The sequence below is a fragment of the Dreissena polymorpha genome, chromosome 7, assembly GCF_020536995.1.
Source record: "Dreissena polymorpha isolate Duluth1 chromosome 7, UMN_Dpol_1.0, whole genome shotgun sequence".
Classification (NCBI taxonomy): Eukaryota; Metazoa; Mollusca; class Bivalvia; order Myida; family Dreissenidae; genus Dreissena; species Dreissena polymorpha.
In genome coordinates, this window is record NC_068361.1 from 83,333,530 (window position 1) to 83,353,119 (window position 19,590).

Sequence of the window (19,590 nt, forward strand, 5' to 3'; positions counted from 1 at the left end):
CGTGTACCAACCAGTGCGATAAACGGACAGCCAGTGAACAGAAATTTCTGTGCTGTTGCTATATCGCCTTCACGGACGCATTTTTTTATTTGCTCTTTTCTTCGATCATGGCCAATTATTGCTTAAATCAGCCTATCTAACAGAGGAGTCTGAAGATATTCGGTGTATCACAGCGGAATGTGTGTAAATTGTTTCCGGGATTTACATTAATCCCGCGAATATCACAACAACAAATATTTGTTGTAAAATGGATGCGCCCAAGCTTACGCTACTTTGATAACAATTTAACTTCCTACCTTTCTTCATGACTGTTTTATGTTGTTGAAAAACAGAATAAAAAATGGGTAATAATGTTTTATCCATTTGTTCGCTTTATACCATTATTTTGCCTTTATTTATTTATAAATAATTTAAAATGTTATACGTTTTCGTGATGTACGTTTGGGTTAAGTGTCTAAATTATGATTTATAGCAATTATTTTTAACCACTTAACAATTAAATGTATCGTACATTTTAATCTATACATTTAAACCCAAGTAAATTTGACTATATCATTTGATGACATACTCTGGTGACATTCTGAATATTTTCATTCTAAGTATTCAAGGGAGCAGAAAGGAAAAAATAAAATAACTATGGTAGGTTCTTGTTGAGTCGTTGTTATAAAGATCGCCTGAAATTACATGATATAATGTTCTCACGTGATGCAGTCATTATGGAAAAAAATTGTCACAGTCACCATTGTTTTGCTGATAAAAAATGCGTCAAAACATCTCAATACATTAGACACCAATTAATTGAATATCAGATAATCAAATAATCCGGTTAATTGAAAAATTTAAAACATCAAACCATTTGCATCTCTTCCCATTGTAAAAACCCTGCATATTCTGATAGGAAATATGGCTTATTCCAGTTAATTGAATAGCCAATTATAGATTGCATGCTATATTCAGCGAAGAATCTCATAAATCTCCAAGTATACTGCAGTGCTTTCCACATGCCATTTAATGGTCCCTCACCAGGGGCTTGAATTTCGAAATCAGAGTCCCCAGGGTGCCTGAAATTTTTAGATCAGTGTCTTTTGGCTGTTATTGCAATTAGCCATTCTTAAGACCAAAGCGATATCGACTTTGCCAAAAATTTTGAAAGCCAATTTACGATCCTCTGTCAACTACATCTAACACTTCACCCAACTAAAGCCCACTTAAGGGCGGTGCGTAGCTGTATTGGAAATTCAATATTGGCCAATGAGAGCGCACGCTTTGTATAAGGGACAGCACTTGTAGGGAGGCACAACCTGCAGTTAAATCATGCAGACGACTCATAGCAAACATGTAATCGCCACAGAAATCTTGTCTTAGAATACTGATGATGGCTATGATCCTGATGATGGAAGTTGTTCATTTCATGAATTACTCTCAAAACATTTACTTGACTCGCACAGCGTTTAAACAAATTATTGTTGAATTCATTTCACAACTTTTCATGTTTTTTTGAAGTCTCAAATGAGCATGATTAAATTTGTAATCCAAAACCCACTTCCGAATGTTTATGATAACTCTCAGCGTTCTAGATAAGCTGCGTATCAGCGTAATATACGCATAAGAAATGTCAAGATATGCTCGATTCATCATTTCCATGCGTACATTTAAACAAGCCAATCTGGACTTACGCAAATGATGTAAAATCTCTTTGTATAGCATAAACAAAAAATATAAACAGCTGATTGTCTTTCGCCAAAATATGAGACGTGTTATCGTAATAATTAGAGCTAATTTGTGCGCTGGATTGAATAAATAGTTAGCCAGTCGGTATGTATACTCTGTTTCATCAAGACGCATAGTAAATTTAGTTGTTTTTTTTTTTAACAGACAGTCAAGCGCTTATGTGTTTATTAAATTATATAAAGAGGTTATATATATATAAAATTGGGAAAATAATTTCATTAGCCTTTTTTTTTCACATGAAAAGTCCACTGATTAGGGAAATAATAAATTTGACATAACTCTTTATAATTATTCAAATTAAATCATATAATATTTTGTTAGATGTAATTGAATTAAAATTGAGATAAAATATGCATTAGACACTTCTTTCTAAAAATAAAAAATAAAAAAAATTTTTTTTTTTATTTTTTTTTGGAAATTGGGAATTTTTTGCCACATTTTGGGAAAAAAGTATACTTTTTGGGATTGGGAACATAGCCGAATTTCGGCTATAAAATCGGGCCAAAAAAACCCCTGGTATATAAACATTTGTTTTGGATATGCTTGTGTATCAGGTTGTGGCGTCTGATTTTGATCCAAACTGTTTGCTATTCTGATGGTGGTCTTTGAAAAAAAAGTGAAGAAAATGATGATTTTAGAAATTCAGCAGACGACATTTTAGCAGACGAAAAATTTCCCAGCATGCAAAGGGTTAAAAGACATTGGGCTGGCTGTTGAACTCCTTATTTCAACGCCTAGTCCTCTTGTTTAACGCAGATTCAGACGAGGAGAGTGAAGCCCAGTTTATCGCCAAGCGACAGAAGGTGTTGCAGTATGGCAGTCTGGAAGAGAAGGAAAAGCAGCGCCTGGCGGGCGGTGGCGGCGGGGAGGGCTCCCTCGCTGCTGACGCTATCAAGGCCGGCATTGCTGCAGGGAACATTAACATCACTAGTGGTAAGGGACTTTCTGCTCGTTGATACTACCAGGATAGAGAGGAGAGTGTTCTCTAGTGGTATGGGACATTTTATTCTTTGATGCAACAACTGTGGTAGGCATTGCTACGGGCAACATTAACATCTCTAATGGTATGGGACATTCATCTCCTTGGTACAATCAAGGCAGAGAGGAGGATGTTGAAGGTGAGCTATTGTTACTTATAGTCTGGCATCTGTCTTTGTGTGGTGTGTGTCTACTTTATTAGCATGTTACCACTCAGGAGGCCAATTTTTCATCCCATCTTAATCACACTTGATGGAATGCTTACCTGGACAATATTTAGGTTGTGTTTAAATCTGGGTCAGGTGAGTAAAAAAACTGGGTTGCTAAGTAAAATGTTATCAAAAGCTTCTTACCGCTCAAGAGGCCACATTTGTGACTCAATCTTGATGAAACTAGTTCAGAACATTATCTTGACCATATCTTGGCCGAGTTTGTATCTAGGTCACGTGTGTCACAAAAAAATGAGTATGAACAAAGTTCATGTGCTTCCAAAAACAAAAACAAGGGACCTGGCTTATTCTTTTAACATGTTGTTACCACTCTAGAGGCCACATTTATGACACAATCTTGATGAAACTTGGTCTAAAACAAGGTCAAAACTTATTTTAAAAAATTGTGCCACTCAAGTGACAACATTTATGGTTCACATTTAATTTTTTTTAAATGTGGAATTTTTATTTTAACAATATCCAAGCAAAGTTTTATTCTGGGTCAGGTTTGCCATAAACGGGGTCGCCTGGTCAAATCTTAATAATCTTGTGACTTGTACTCATTTTTGACTCAGTCTTGTTAAAAAAAATTCTGGATGTTTATTGGGGCTATATGAAGGACATCTTTGAATCTGGGTCAAGTGTAGTCAGAAACTAGATCACATGGTCAAGTCTTAAAAAAGTGGTGTTTTTGAACTCAGGTGAGCTCTGAAGGGCCATCACAGCCCTCTTGTTGATATATTCTGTTTTTATGCACCTGAGGGGTGGCATATAGCAGTTGAACTGTCTTTCCGTCCGTCCGTCCGAAAACTTTAACAGTGATCATAACTTTTGCAATATTGAAGATAGCAACTTGATATTTGGCATGCATGTGTGTCTCATGAATCTGCACATTTTGAGTGGTGAAAGGTCAAGGTCATCCTTCAAGGTCATCCTTCAAGGTCAAAAGTAAAAAAAATACAATCCAAGGGAAGTAATAAGCTTTAAAAGGGAGATAATTTCTAAACCTGCCAAATGATATTTTGAAATTTTATTTCAAAGCGGCGCAATAGGGTTTCTGACAAACACATCTCTTGTTGTTTTGTATGCGTTAGCTCATAACAGTTTAACTGTCTTATTTTATGCTGATTTAAATGTATTACAGGTGCCACCATGGATCTAGAGAAAGAGTATGAACAGAACCAAGCCGACTTGCTAGCAGAATTTGAAAAACGGAAAAAGGTTTCACATTTTGTGCTACAGTTTGCTTAATAAGCAAACGCCTGTTGCTATTAATACTAATATATTAATACATTGTTTGAGTGTTTGTTAGACTATTATGTCTGGTGAGTACGCCTCAATATTACCCTTTTTTGAAGAATCTTGCAGTTGCTGAAGTGATATCATGTTAATTTTAGACACACAAGCGTTTATTTGATTGTCCAAATATTAAGTCTTGAAATGTGTCAGAAAATATAGCATCTGCAATATTATCATAGATGTGCCACAAGTTAATATTGTTATCTCTAAAGACGATTTCCTTTACTTGTGGGTGGTTTTAATTTATTACATGAAATAAACATTTAGGTAGTTGGCCTGACAAACAATTTGATTGATAAAATTAATACTGGTGATACATTTACAGCTCATGAGTGTTACAGAAATAGTCAATAGCCATCTTTTTGAAAAAATAAATTGCAAATTAATTTCTTTTCTGAATCTGTTAAAAAAGAAAAGTGTTCAAAGATAATGTGACACATTTTTAGCTTGACTATTATATATGAAATATATATAGTGGAGCTATCCTACTCACCCCAGCGTCAGCGTTAGCGTTCCTGTTAGCGTTAGCGTGCAAATGTTAAAGTTTGCGTACCACCCCAAATATTGTCATTGTCCCTTGACATATTGCTTTAATACTCTGCATACTTCTTTACCAACATGACCCCAACCTATAAACAAGAGCAGACAACTGTATTAAGCATTTTGTAAGAATTATGGCCCTTTTATCACTTAGAATATGCATATTACTGATAAATCTATGTTAAAGTTTGCGTACCACCTCAAATATTTTCAATGTCCCTTGACATTTTGCTTTAATATTTTGCAAACTTCTTTACCAACATGACCCCAATAAACGAGATAAACGAGAGCAGACAACTGTATCAAGCATTTTGTAAGAATTATGGCCCTTTTCCATTTAGAATATGCATATTATTGATAAATCTATGTTAAAGTTTGCGTACCACCTCAAATATTGTCATTGTCCCTTGACATATTGCTTTCATATTTTGCAAACTTCTTTACCAACATGACCCCAATCTATAAACAAGAGCAGACAACTGTATCAAGCATTTTGTAAGAATAATGGCCCTTTTTTGTCTTAGTAACTGAATATTTTGTTAAAATTTGTATTTAGATCCACTTGACTTCTAAAGTATCAAAGCTATTGCTTTCAAACTTCAAATATTTTTTTACTATCATGAGGGTACTGTACCTGCCAAGTTCAGTTTGACATTGACCTTTGAATGACCTTGACTCTCAAGGTCAAGAGTAAATTTTAGTTAAATTGCCATTACTTCTTTATTGATGATCAGATTTTATTAATATGTTGACAAAACAACACTTACCTTAATACCACAATGGATTCCACCCAAACAATACCACACGCCCCAGAATTCCTGCCCCCCCCCCCCCTCCCCCCCCCCAATTTTTTTCCTTTTTTTATTTTTGAAAGATCATCTAATAAATGACCACACCCCACATTAAACCCCCTTCTCAACCCCCCCCCCCCCCCCCACACACACACACACACAACCCAAAAAGAATATTTCTTTCTTTGAAACATGGTTAAAAAAAACAACAACAAATATTTATTTACTTTTTTTTGAAGGACTGTCCAAACTTCCCACTCAAGCTATTGCTATCAAACTTGAAATAAAATCTTATTAGTTTGTTTTATGTCTTTACAAATGTACAATAGATTGTGGAAAATATACCTGAACTATTACCTTGACCTTATTGAATAATTTGAACACTTACCCCATAATGGCTTACGTTATACTGTCAAGCACTCAAATAGTCGAGCGCGCTGTCCTCTGACAGCTCTTGTTATATTATTTTTTTATGTAATAGGGTGTTTGAAAAACGTAAATAATTTGAAACCATAGATTCAATATGGCTCAGTATTTTTACACTGATCACCCCTATGAAAGAAGTCAAATGTAACCAATAACAGTTTCTCAATTTGTTACTTCCAGGCCAAGAAAATTCAAGTGTCAACAGACGACTCTGAAGTGAAGGCTCATCTGAGAAAACTCGGGGAGCCAATTTGTAAGGGAGACAATCCATTAGCATTGATCTTATATAATCATTAAATCGTTTTTACAAAAATAATCCTTATTTAACCCTTTGCATGCTGGGTAATTTGTCGTCTGCTAAAATGTCGTCTGCTGAATGTCTAAAATTAGCATTTTCTTCAAAAAAACTCAAAGAATACTATCAGAATAGCAAACAGTTTGGATCCTGATGAGACGCCACGTTCTGTGGCGTCTCATCTGGATCCAATCTGTTTGCAAAGGCCTTTAAATTCGGTTCCAGCGCTTAAAGGGTTAATATCCGTTGACATTGGATGTTTTTTGCTTTTTTCTGAAATTCAGTCCAAAAATTCTTAAATATTGTTTGGCTTTCACATGTTTTGAAACAGAGCTGTAAATTGTAGAAAGAAAGAGTTTTGAAGTGGCAATATTCCTTCAAGTGTTCTGTTGATTAAAAGGGTTGTCTGCTTTGTGTAAGTTCTATCTATATAGTCAATTGACGCTTTAACTCCGAATTTCACAGGTACATGTCTTAAACTTCCAATTTCGCAGGTATGTGTCTTATTCCCAAAATGGAGGAAAAAAGCTGTCTAGCCTACCTGAATGTTTCTCTGTTTTTTCATTAGGCAATATCATAAGTGTTTTTTTATTTAAGTGACAGAATACTGGGCATATATCTTAGATTGCAGGGCTTAATGATTCTGATCAGTTTTGTGTTGGGGAAAGAAAAGATCCAAGAATGAGTCGAACACAATTTATGTAAACCATCGGGAGATACTGCAATTTTATTCACACCGTAACAATTTGTTTGTACTAAGTTATATATTTCATAATATGTGTATGGAAATGTGCTTTGATTTCATATTGTTGATTAAACTTATGTGATAAAAATGTCTTTAAAAATCATAACTTCGTACATATTTGTCAAAACTGTGCTGTAAAAAGGAATGAGAACTGTCCAGAAATATGTAAATACAGAAGAAAATTGGAATAAATTAGATAAATAAATTTGTATTTTTCAAATTAAAAAAGAAATTTAACTAAAGTGATTATAATAATGTTTTTATCCCCACGTTTTTCGGAGAAAAAGTGGGGATATTGTGGTGATGTGCGTCTGTCCGTCCGTCCTGGCCACCTGCTCCTCCTACACTATTAGCACTAGAACCTTGAAACTTACATACATGGTAGCTATTAGCATATGTGCGACGGTGACAGTGACAGTATTTTGATCTGACCCCTGGGTCAAAAGTGATGGGGGTTGGGGTGGATCCGGGTCATAGATTTTCACTTATTTTTATGCCACCGGTATGGTGCATTGGCCATAACTTTTGCAATATTGATGATAGCAACTTGATATTTGGCATGCATGTGTATCTCATGGAGCTGCACATTTTGAGTGGTTAAAGGTTAAGGTCAAGGTCATCCTTCAAGGTCAAAGGTAAAAAAAAAAGCTTTAATGGGAGGTAAGTAAATAACCTGCCAAACGATATAAAAAAATTAAATAAATCAAAGTGGCGCATAGAGTTACACAGTAGTGGCGCAGAGATGTATTTCGTATTCAATTGTTTGTGTTAACTCATCTGTGAAATGGTTTAGCTCATCCATCTAATGTTTATACAAGTGATTATAAAATATTGGTGCAAAGGGACACCTGTATATGAGAGAAGAGATAGAATGCAGTCAAGCATAAAAAGCATAAGAAACTCATGGAATAGAGCCTCAAGAATCTATAAAAGGGCTGAAACTTTCAATTTTTGCAATTACAATTTTAGACTCATTACTGAAAATCTGTCAAAATGTTCAAGTGGGAAAAATGTGAGAAACAATTTAAAGCAAGATGGACTTTGAACAGGCACATCAAAGACAGACATGAAATTCAACATATTCATTGTTGTGTACAAGATTTCGATAGAAAATTTCTGAGACGCTACTATTTAGTCAACCATTTAACCTCAAAACATTACTTTTCCAAAACAGAAGCAAGAAGACTGGCTATAAGAGAGCATGTTCAGCCATCTCATAAGTCATTCCAATTAGGATGACATGTACATAATTGACTACAGTGAAGTTGATTCATTATTAGATTTGTTAGGAGAGCAGGATGAGGAGGAGAAATTAGGGTATAGATTTTCACTCATTTTTTAGGTTATTTTACATGAACTTCTTCCTTTCTACATTGAATTACTTCAAATTTATACTGAACATCTCTTATGACAATACGGTCAATCTCAACTATGCATGGCCCCATTACCAACCCTGGGGCGCCCCTGTGTCAAACATGCGGCGTGGGGATACGCGTCGGCCTCTTCCGCGCCATTTCTAGTATTTAAATGTATTGGAGAATTTCAATTGATATTTTGCTGTATACAATAACCACTGGTGCCCGTAGAGAAATTCAGAATTGTCTTAATTATAAATTCCATTCATAACCAAGAATTTTTTAAAATAATTATTTTGTATTTAAGGGCCATTTTAAAAATGAAAACGAGTCCACTAGGTGTGTTATAACAAAAAACTGGAAAAAAAATTAGTTGCATTCTGGAAAAAATTAGCTTATTGCATATATGCGTAGAGTGTCATCCCAGATTAGCCTGTGCAGTCTGTGCATATATGCGTAGAGTGTCATCCCAGATTAGCCTGTGCAGTCTGTGCATATATGCGTAGAGTGTCATCCCAGATTAGCCTGTGCAGTCTGTGCATATATGCGTAGAGTGTCATCCCAGATTAGCCTGTGCAGTCTGTGCATATATGCGTAGAGTGTCATCCCAGATTAGCCTGTGCAGTCTGTGCATATATGCGTAGAGTGTCATCCCAGATTAGCCTGTGCAGTCTGTGCATATATGCGTAGAGTGTCATCCCAGATTAGCCTGTGCAGTCTGTGCATATATGCGTAGAGTGTCATCCCAGATTAGCCTGTGCAGTCTGTGCATATATGCGTAGAGTGTCATCCCAGATTAGCCTGTGCAGTCTGTGCATATATGCGTAGAGTGTCATCCCAGATTAGCCTGTGCAGTCTGTGCATATATGCGTAGAGTGTCATCCCAGATTAGCCTGTGCAGTCTGTGCATATATGCGTAGAGTGTCATCCCAGATTAGCCTGTGCAGTCTGTGCATATATGCGTAGAGTGTCATCCCAGATTAGCCTGTGCAGTCTGTGCATATATGCGTAGAGTGTCATCCCAGATTAGCCTGTGCAGTCTGTGCATATATGCGTAGAGTGTCATCCCAGATTAGTCTGTGCATATATGCGTAGAGTGTCATCCCAGATTAGCCTGTGCAGTCTGTGCACAGGCTTATCAGGGACAACTGTTCGCTTTTATGAAAATGTTTGTGTTTAGGAAGTCTCTTCCAAACAAAAATCCACTTTAGATGGAAAGTGTTGTCCCTGATAAGTTTTTTCTGACTGCGCTGGCCAATCAAGGAAGACAGTTTGCACTCATGCATTAAGCCCAGTTTTCCCAGAACGAGGCTCAATAATACAGTGTTTGATAATTGAGTTGCATTCTGAGAAAACTGGGCATAATGTATGTGCGTAAAGTGTGGTCCCAGATTAGCCTGTGCAATCCGCACATGCTAATCAGGGACGACACTTTCCACCTAAATTGGATTTTTGCTAAGAAAAGGCTTCATTTAAAAGAAAAATGTCTTAAAAACGGAAAGTGTCTTCCCTGATAAGCCTGTGCCGATTTAATTATGCCCAGTTTTCTCAGAACACAACTCAAATGTATACTGATACCAACTCCAAGGTCCATTTGGAGAGGGCCCGGCTGTACACTGTTTGATAATTGTATACTGTACCAACTCCAAGGTCTGTTTGGGGAGGGCCCAGCTGACCGCAGAGAGAGGCTGAGACAGGAGCTTGCACAGAGAGGAGAGGACGCCATGAAGCAACAGAAAGTCCAACAGGAAACTCTTCGCAAGAAGAAAGATGAGGTAAAAAAATGGCATTGTGTTACGCAGTGATCAAATTGTCACAATTTCTTTGTCTCGGGTGACGAAATAAGAGTTTTGTGTTTTGCTTTATTTATTATTATATGAAAGTAGAAAGGCAACTCTTAATTGATATATGCAATATTAAAGACTGCTATTTATTAATTAAAAGATAAAAGAAAAAAATATGAGGGAAACAAACAATGTCTTGTTGCAAATTGATCAAAATAATCTAAAACCTTACAGCCCTTATACAGAAGTTAATTTTGAATTGGCCAAGTTCAGATGATTAGTTTCAAATTTGGCAGATTGTAACATTTCCATGTGTATTTCCATGATAATATAGAATTCTTGCTTTCTTGGTTGACATTTTGTTCATGAGGCATGTGCTATTTTTGCTCTTTTAAGGTTTTTCCCTTTAGTAATTAATGTCTGTTAAAAGCAATTGATGGTTTGTATTTAGTTGCGTAAAAAAAAGCCCATGAAATTGTTTGTTTATAGCACTCTGTCACTAATTAAATCTAAGAACTTAAGGTGTGTCTACATGTAAGGCTATGAATGGTGTAAGTTTCAATAAAGAACAGGGTAAGTTTTCATTCACATAAATAGTAAGGTATAAATACTGTAATTACAAATAAGAAGTATGAATACTATTCCTTTAATAGTTTCAGTTTGTGTTTGCTGCTAATGAAAAATATGATTAGCTCGGGGTACAATTAAAAACAACGGTTATGTGAAAAAGCAAAGCGAAATTACTACACTTACTTACAGCATTATGTTTGACTCATCCTGTACAGGGAGGTAACTCCAAATAGAAAGGATGTAAACCCCATATACGTAGGGAGGTTAACCCATAAAGAAAGGGAGTTAACTCCATACAGAAAGGAATAGAACTTTATATAGAAAGGGAGGTAACCCCATATAGAAAGGGAGTTAACTCCATACAGAAAGAAATAGAACTTGATATAGAAAGAGAGGTAACCCCATATGCAACCCATTGCAGGAGAATGTCACTTGGTACCACGAAGGTGCAGTGTCACTGAAAGAAGCCAGAGTGTGGATTGCAGAGTATTCAATACCAAAGTCAGTGAGAATTTCTTTTGTTTGAACCCTTTGCATGCTGGGAAATTTGTTGTCTGCTAACATGTTGTCTGCTGAATTTCTAAAATGATCATTTTCTTTGATTTTTTTTTCAAAGAATACTATCAGAATAGCAAACAGTTTGGATCCTGATGAGACGCCATGTTCTGTCGTTCTTATCTGGATCCAAACTGTTTGCAAAGGCCTTCACAATTCGGTTCCAGCACTGAAAGAGTTCAGCTTTACTGCGTTTAAATTGAGTGCTATTTAGACAAAGTCTTTACTTTTGTTGTCCTTAGAATTGCTTCCCTGTGTTCCTCAATACATTTCATGTGTGGGAAGACATACCAGATTTGGTGTAGAACAACATTATTATTTCATCAGTGTCCTATGGCCTTTTAAGCCCTAAGCAATCAATGAGTTGGCTATGATCAAATGTAGCTAACGTGATTTGCAAACTTAAGTGTGATTTAAGTTAAGTTATCAAAAATGATAACAAACGTAACCTTGAATACAATAATAGTTTAGCGTTAGTCAATATGAAAACCTTTATATACCAAAGCAGGCATTTCATGACCTATTTCATTTTATTTTCCATTTAAAATAAAATAAAAGTGATTTGGTAATTAGTTATCATGTAGTTTTTATATATGCAAAACACGGTGATGACTTGAAGTAAATAAAGTAAGAGTACAGCAGGTGGTGCCATGAGTCAATAGTTAATTTTCCATTATGCTCAGCTGTTACTTAGTGCATATAGAGTAATTTATGTAAACATTTTTAGGGCTAAAGCAAGAGTGCTCAAACAGAAGGCAGACTCGCATTTTGCAGCCCAGAAATCCGTGTTGAATCAAGATATTCACAAGAGATTAAGGGTAAGGACTAAATATATACACAATTATTTTAAAGGGAATCTTAACTTAAAATGTACATGATCTTAAAAAATTGTAACTAAAATAAAACATTGTAACTAAAATAAAACAGTGTAACCAAAATAAAACAGTGTTACCAAAATTAAACAGTGTAAACAAAATAAAACGGTGTAACCAAAATAAGGAAAACGCATTTCAACTTATAAACTGCTCATCATAGCTGTGTACAATCATTTAACAGGTAAATTTAAGTTTGTCTGGGTTGCGCAATTTTAGTCGCACTGTGCTTGTCTTACCTTTCCAGACTTTCTTATGAGGCCATAAAGTGTTTGTTTTTTACTTTTTATTTGAGAGGTGAGGCTTTGGGTTGGGAAACATAGCATGATAAACCATGAACTTGAGAAAAAAAAAAATTATAAACTTTTGTTAAATCTTACATTTTTCTGATTGTTTATCACCAAAATACAATGTATGTATTTAGCACCAAAATACAATATACCATTGCAATTTTATTATATTAAGTGCTAAAATTACTTTAGAATCTTCTTCGAATCAAATTAATATTATTGTTTTGTTTATATTATTTATATTTTTCATTTAAAAAAAAATCATCATTACATTATATTTTAGTTTTTAATTGTCAGCAAAAAATTACTGATTTTTTTTAGTAGGAAATTCACTTATTCCCTTTAATTCTACTAATTTTTGTATGAAGCTTCAGTACTTAAAAGAGGTGTGTCTACTTCTAGGGCGTTCTGCCTCAGGGTAAGGGGGGATTATGGGAAATTTATGAAATTGTAATTTACATGTATATACAATGCATAAATAATTGTAGAAGCTATTTCTCTATAACTACAAATCTTATTTTTATTGGAATGGTATTTCGCAATCAAATTATGCCAATGCATTGCTGAGCTAGGTAATAAAATAAAAACTAATGGAAAAACACATAGTCTGCATCCTGGCATATGCATTTTTTTAATACCTGTCTTGCTATACTGAACATTCAAATTTACCTGCCTAAGTCTTAAAAACACCATACTAGCATACAAGTTCATAATTACCTGTATGCAACTGTGTTTGTTATTCTAGGCTGTCAGTAACGAATGCAGTCAAATCGGAGACAACAGGCCACTGTCGTTCTGTCAGTTCTCTCCAAATAGCAAAATACTGGCCACAGCATCATGGTATGTGAACGTGCACTGAATTAATTTTATGAAAAACAAACTTGTGTATGATCTTATATTTAGTTTGTTTTTATTTAAATTATAAATGAACATGAACACAAAGAAAAGCTTTTAGCAAAGATTTTTTAACGATTAAATTCCTGCCCATTAAACTTTCAAACTAATCATTTTATGTAAGAGACAACAACAAACAAGGGCTGTTTGTTAAACATGCATGCCCCCCATATGGGCTGTCAGTTGTAGTGGCAGCCATTGTGTGAATAGGTTTTTTGGCACTGTGACCTTGACCTTTGACCAAGTGACCTGAAAATCAATAGGGGTCATCGGCGAGTCCTAATCAATGTACCTATGAAGTTTCATGATCCTAGGCGTAAGCTTTCTTGAGTTATCATCCGGAAACCATTTTACTGTGTCAAGTCACCGTGACCTTTGACCTAGTGACCTGAAAGTCAATAGGGGTCATCTGAGAGTCATGATCAATGAACCTATGAAGTTTCAGGATCCTAGGCGTAAGCATTCTTGAGTTATCATCCGGAAACCATTTTTCTAAGTTGAGTCACCGTGACCTTGACCTAGTGACCTAAAAATCAATAGGGGTCATCTGCGAGTCATGATCAATGTACCTATGAAGTTTCATGATCCTAGGCATAAGTGTTCTTGAGTTATCATCCAGAAACCATTTTTCACTACGTCTAGCGCGATTTCTGCCATCCACCTTACTCCCACCATGGACAATTTTTCTTGAGCGTGGAAAATCACCACGATCGGAAGGTGTTTCCATCATGATCGATCGCGTCGACAGTGGCTAAACACCGCAGGCGTTATTGGGAAATCGATCTCACGGTGGACTACCATGATTGCGGTGAACCAACACGGCCTCGGTGGTTCGCGGTGAAACACAGGTTAATGTGAATGAACATGTATATTTCGATATTGCAGGTCGTATAATTTTTGCAAAGTTCTAGAATGTTTTGTTACATTTGTATGTACATTTGTATACATTGTAACTTGATTTTTAACAATTGTGATTATTTTCTATTGTTTACCCTCGTTCCACAATCATTTGACATGTCGTACATCGAGCACGATGTACTTTATAATTATATATCGAATATGGATATATATAATATCGAAATATACATGTTCATTCAGATTTACCTGTATTTCACAGCGAACCACCGAGGCCGCGGTGGTCCACCGGGATCATGGTGGTCCACCGTGAGATCAATTTCCCGATAACGCAGAGACTGACACCGCAATTCGCCACGCTGAAATCACCGTGTTCAACGGTGTATCGTGGTGAGATAGTAATTGTCCACTCTGGGCTGAATCACGGTGATGCGATGTGGATGGCAGAAATCGCGCTAGACGTAGTATACTATCTCGGGTCACCGTGACCTTGACCTTTGACCTAGTGACCTGAAAATCAATAGGAGTCGTCTGCGAGTCATGATCAATGTACCTTTGAAGTTTCATGGCATAAGCGTTCTTGAGTTATCATCCAAAAACAATTTTACTATTTTGGGTCTCCGTGACCTTGACTTTTGACCTAGTGACCTGAACATCAATAGAGGTCATCTGCGAGTCATGATCAGTGTACCTATGAAGTTTCATGATCCTAGGCATAAGCGTTCTTGAGTTATCATCCGGAAACCATTTTACTATTTCCGGTCACCTTGACCTTTGACCTAGTGACTTCAAAATCAATAGGGGTCATCTGCGAGTCATGATCAATGTACCTATGAAGTTTCATGATCCTAGGCATAAGCGTTCTTGAGTTATCATCCGGAAACCATCTGATGGACGGACGGACATACGGACGGACGGACAGACATGTGCAAAACAATATACCCCCTCTTCTTCAAAGGGGGGCAAAATTAATTAATGTACTTTCATAATTTCCCCATATAAAACATGCAGCTGATAATTTTTATGTTTTTTTTTTAATTCCTAAATTGGATTGTAGTGTCTTAATTCTAATATGAATGTTGCATTGCAGGTCTGGCTTGTGCAAGCTGTGGTCAATACCTGACTGTTCCCCTATAAGGACCTTGAGGGGTGAGGCTAGCTACCACATATTAATTAATATTTAATTATGAATCAATTTGAAAGTATTTATAAATATTATCCATTAATTCTTGGAGTTCATTATCCCCCACCATAGCCGTAGAGATATTGTTTTGGGGTTGTCTGTCCATCCTTCCAGAATACTTTTGTCTCTGGAGCCTTATCATGGAACTGCATTGGCCGATTTAATTGAAACTTGGTATGAGTGTATAAATAGACAAAAGGATGATGCACGTCAAATGCTATCGCAATCCATAAGCAAATAACGAAATTGTTGCCCTTTATGACTTATAAATAAGCACATTTAAATGTCCAGGGCCATATCTTAAAACTGTATGGGCAGATTTCATTGAAATTTGGATTGAGTATATATATGAATGAGAGGATGATGCATGTCGTATTGTTAAGCAAGCCATTAGGAGTTGTTCGCCCCTTTTTTTACTTGAAAATTCCCTTTTTTAGCTCACCTGAGCACAATGTGCTCATGGTGAGCTTTTGTGATCGCCTTTTGTCTGTCGTGCGGCGTCAACATTTGCCTTTTTAGAGGCCTCATTTATTGTCCGATCTAAATGAAATTTGTTCAAAAGATTGGTCTAGATGATATCTTGGATGAGTTCGTAAATGGTTACGTTTACTTGAAAAACATGGATGAGCAATTTTCCTTATATGGCTATAGTAAAACCTTGTTAACACTCTAGAGGCCACTTTTATTGTCTGATCTTCATGAAACATGGTCAGAAGATTTGTCCCAATGATATCTTGGACAAGTTTGAAATGGTTCCAGTTGGTTGAAAAACATGGCCATCAATGGGGCAGGGCATTTTCCTTATATAGCTATAGTAAAACCGTGTTAACACTAGAGGCCACATTTCTTGTCCGATCATAATGAAACTTGGTCAGAAGATTTGTCCAAATGATATCTTGGATAAGTTCGAAAATGGTTCCGGTTGCTTGAAAAACATAGTCACCAAGGGGTGGGGCATTTATCCTTATATGGCTATTTATGGCTTTTATAAAACCTTGTTAACACTCTAGAGGCCACATTTATTGTTCGATCTTCATGAAACTTTGTCAGATGATTCATCCTTATTATATCTTGGATGAGTTTGAAAATGGTTTGGGTTGGTTGAAAAACATGGCCACCAGGAGGTGGGGCATTTTTCTTTATATGGCTATAGTTAAACCTTGTTAACACTCTCGAGGCCACATTTATTGTCCGATCATCATGAAACTTGGCCAGAAGATTTGTCCCAATGATATCTTAGATGAGTTGACAAATAGTTCCCGTTGATTGAAAAACATGGGCACCAGCGGGCGGTGCATTTTTCCTTATATGGCTATAGTAAAACCTTGTTTACTCTCTAGTGGCCACATTTGATCTTCATGAAATTTGGTCACAAAAATAGGCCTAATGATATCTTGGACGAGTTAAAAAAATCTAGTTGGTTGAAAAACATGGCCACCAGGGGGCACGCAATTTTTTCTTATATGGCTATTGTAAAAATTTGTTAACATTCTTTATGTCACATTTATTGTCCAATCTTCATAAAACTTGGTCAAAATATTTGTTTTAATGATATTTTGGATGTTCATGAAAAGGTATCCAGTCTGTTAGTTTCTTTGAATCTCAGATGAGTGACTTTGGGCCTTTGAGGCCCTCTTGTATATAGGATTTAATTCTGTCTTGAGCTGTGTCTCTAATAACATGAGCCACAGCCATTAAACTTACCTCAGTTGTTCTCAATCATCGTGGGCAAGCCTTGTAAACCTGGAGGTAAGGTCAAGGTCACATATTGAGGTGAAAGATCAGAAATTTGAGGAACTATTCATTCTGTAGCTATTACTTCACTCTGCACTAGGGGATTCTGTAATCACTTTGTACAATTGTTCTCCTTTATCTGTGTGTGTGTCACAGGTAAGACTCAGGTTTCCAGGTTCAAAGTCAAGGTTACATATTGAGGTCATTTGGCAGGGAATATCAACTCAACAAATTTGCTTGTTTTAATGTTGCCCATATCAGTGTTTACTTGCTTGTTTGTGTTGATTTTATTTTTTTGCTGTTTTTGCTATAATTTCTGTTTTTGTTGTTTTCAACAGCATTTCAGTTATGTCACAGCGGTCAGTTAACCTTTTCAAGCTTTTCCTGTGTAAGCTGATTAACCAGTTTAAGTTCTAATTTATGCCAGCCAGGCTTGGAATCAAACCTGCAATCTTCCCATTTTGAGTAACTACCAGCAAATTAGCTTAAAGGCCAAATGTGAGAACATCATAATTATGTGAGCTGCGTTCATAGAAAATTGGGCTTAATGCATATGCATAAAGTATCATTCCAGATCTGACTGTGCACACTACAGGCTAATCATGGACATTGCTTTCCGCTCTGTTGGAATTTTCCGTTGAAGTCACTTTTAAATGAGAACACAATCTAGGTCGTAAGTGTCTTCCCTATAAGCCTGTGTGGACTGCACAGGCTGATCTAAGACAACACTTTATGCACATGCATTAAACCCAGTTTTCCCAAAACAAGGCACATTGATTACAGGTCACAACTGCAGTGTTGGAGCGATAGTGTTTCACCCCCAGGCCACAGTGAGTCTTGATGAAACAGCCTGCTCTATGGCCTCCTGTAGTCAGGATGGGGCAGTCAAACTATGGAACCTGGTCAGGTGGGTCTTATCCAGTGCTCCAGCCAGCTTTTCAAAATAGAGGGGAGCTTCCCCAAAAAGAGCACATTTCACGTGTAATTTTGGAAAATAGGGCATTTGGTTATAAATATACTTAAGTATATACTTTGGTTATACTATATACTTATTAATTGTAAACACTAGTGCATTGGATGACTTTACCAATTGTATGCTGTTCCTCATTTTGTGTAATGAAATTACAATAAATATATTACTATCTACATTGGCGCTAAGGAAAACAACTAAGTAGCCTATTTCCAAACCGACTTGGGCTAGCATCCGACTACACGCATTGGAGATATGTAGATATCATATTTCTTTCCGGTGAGTGTGTGTTTGTGGGAGGGGGGGGGAATTTTGAAAAAAAAATTATCACGTATCATCATTGAACTGCATGTTAATCTTTCAGGTTCCAGTTTCAGCATCAGTGGCCTTTTAAAAGAAAATGAAATGAAGAAAACATGAAATAAATTCAAGGGTTTTACTGGTCAAAAAAACGTTGTGACTGTTACTACTTAAATTCGTTGCTTTAAATAACTTTGAGCCAATGTTTGCCCACAATAATAATATTAATTAAAACAAAAATCTATATTGACAAATTTAAAGTCTTAACAATGATCAATGTCATCCAGTCTGGAGATTAAAATGAAACATTGTTATTGTTAATAATAGGATATATTTATTTCACAACACGTTATTTCAAGTGATGTCAACAACGTTGACAGTTTTTTTAGGTCGCGTAAATATATGGCAATATCAACATTACATTTTACTTGCAGAGTGATAAATCCTCCTTCCAAACAAGTGCTTTATTTGTTGAAATAACAACTGTCTGCCCCTATTCATGTTAAAATTCATCATGATTGAGGACAGACAGTGTTTTAAAGTTCAGAAATAAAATCCAAACACAAATATGTTTCCATTCCGTAATTTCGGACTTAAAAAAACCCGCATATTCGCATTAAAAAAAGATGATTAATTTTCAAATGTTAATAGGTATTTTGAATTAAAAATCACTATTTTTGCAAACAAAATATTAGAGCCAAAGAATTCAGAAGTTTAAAAAAATCAATAGTGCTGAGTATGATTTCATTCAGTGTGATTGTGCCTAACCAAAAGCGTGACCTCAGAGATAATCTTTCACAGCATGTTACTATCGTCTGTAACAAAAGGCAAATTAGTGATCTGATAACAAAACATGCCCTTGGGGCTTGTTTGTTCACAATGTGTTGACTTATTACACCGCAGGCAGTCATGTAAGGGTGTTATCTGTGTATTCATGTCGATGTTTCTGGCGATTTATACGGCCTGAAAGCAGGAATTTAGAGATCAAAAGGGCATTTGACAGAAAAATAGAGGGGCGCTTTTTAAGTGGGCAAATTTTAGAGGGGCAAAGCACCCCTCTATTTAATGCTAGCTGGAGCACTGTTATTAATACACTTAACCCCCCCCATACCCCCACCCCTATGCCCCCACCCCCCCTACCACCCCATACTTTTACCCCCACCCCCACGTGCCATCCCTTAAAAAGTTGTCAGGTTGGTCGCATTAATACACCA

The 19,590-nt window shown here is 36.2% G+C and overlaps 1 protein-coding gene across 1 annotated transcript in view; it reads left to right on the forward strand.

The window, feature by feature from the left end:
• Positions 1-200: 200 nt before the first annotated feature.
• Positions 201-19,590, forward strand: part of LOC127838089 (U4/U6 small nuclear ribonucleoprotein Prp4-like) — a 28,733-nt gene continuing 9,343 nt past the window's right edge. The window contains exons 1-10 of the mRNA XM_052365664.1: positions 201-344; positions 2,488-2,664; positions 4,063-4,139; positions 6,155-6,227; positions 10,020-10,144; positions 11,145-11,224; positions 12,006-12,096; positions 13,186-13,280; positions 15,280-15,338; positions 17,890-18,013. Coding sequence (XP_052221624.1) covers positions 341-344; positions 2,488-2,664; positions 4,063-4,139; positions 6,155-6,227; positions 10,020-10,144; positions 11,145-11,224; positions 12,006-12,096; positions 13,186-13,280; positions 15,280-15,338; positions 17,890-18,013 — 905 coding nt within the window. The 5' untranslated portion in view covers positions 201-340. The remainder of the gene's footprint in view (positions 345-2,487; positions 2,665-4,062; positions 4,140-6,154; positions 6,228-10,019; positions 10,145-11,144; positions 11,225-12,005; positions 12,097-13,185; positions 13,281-15,279; positions 15,339-17,889; positions 18,014-19,590) is intronic.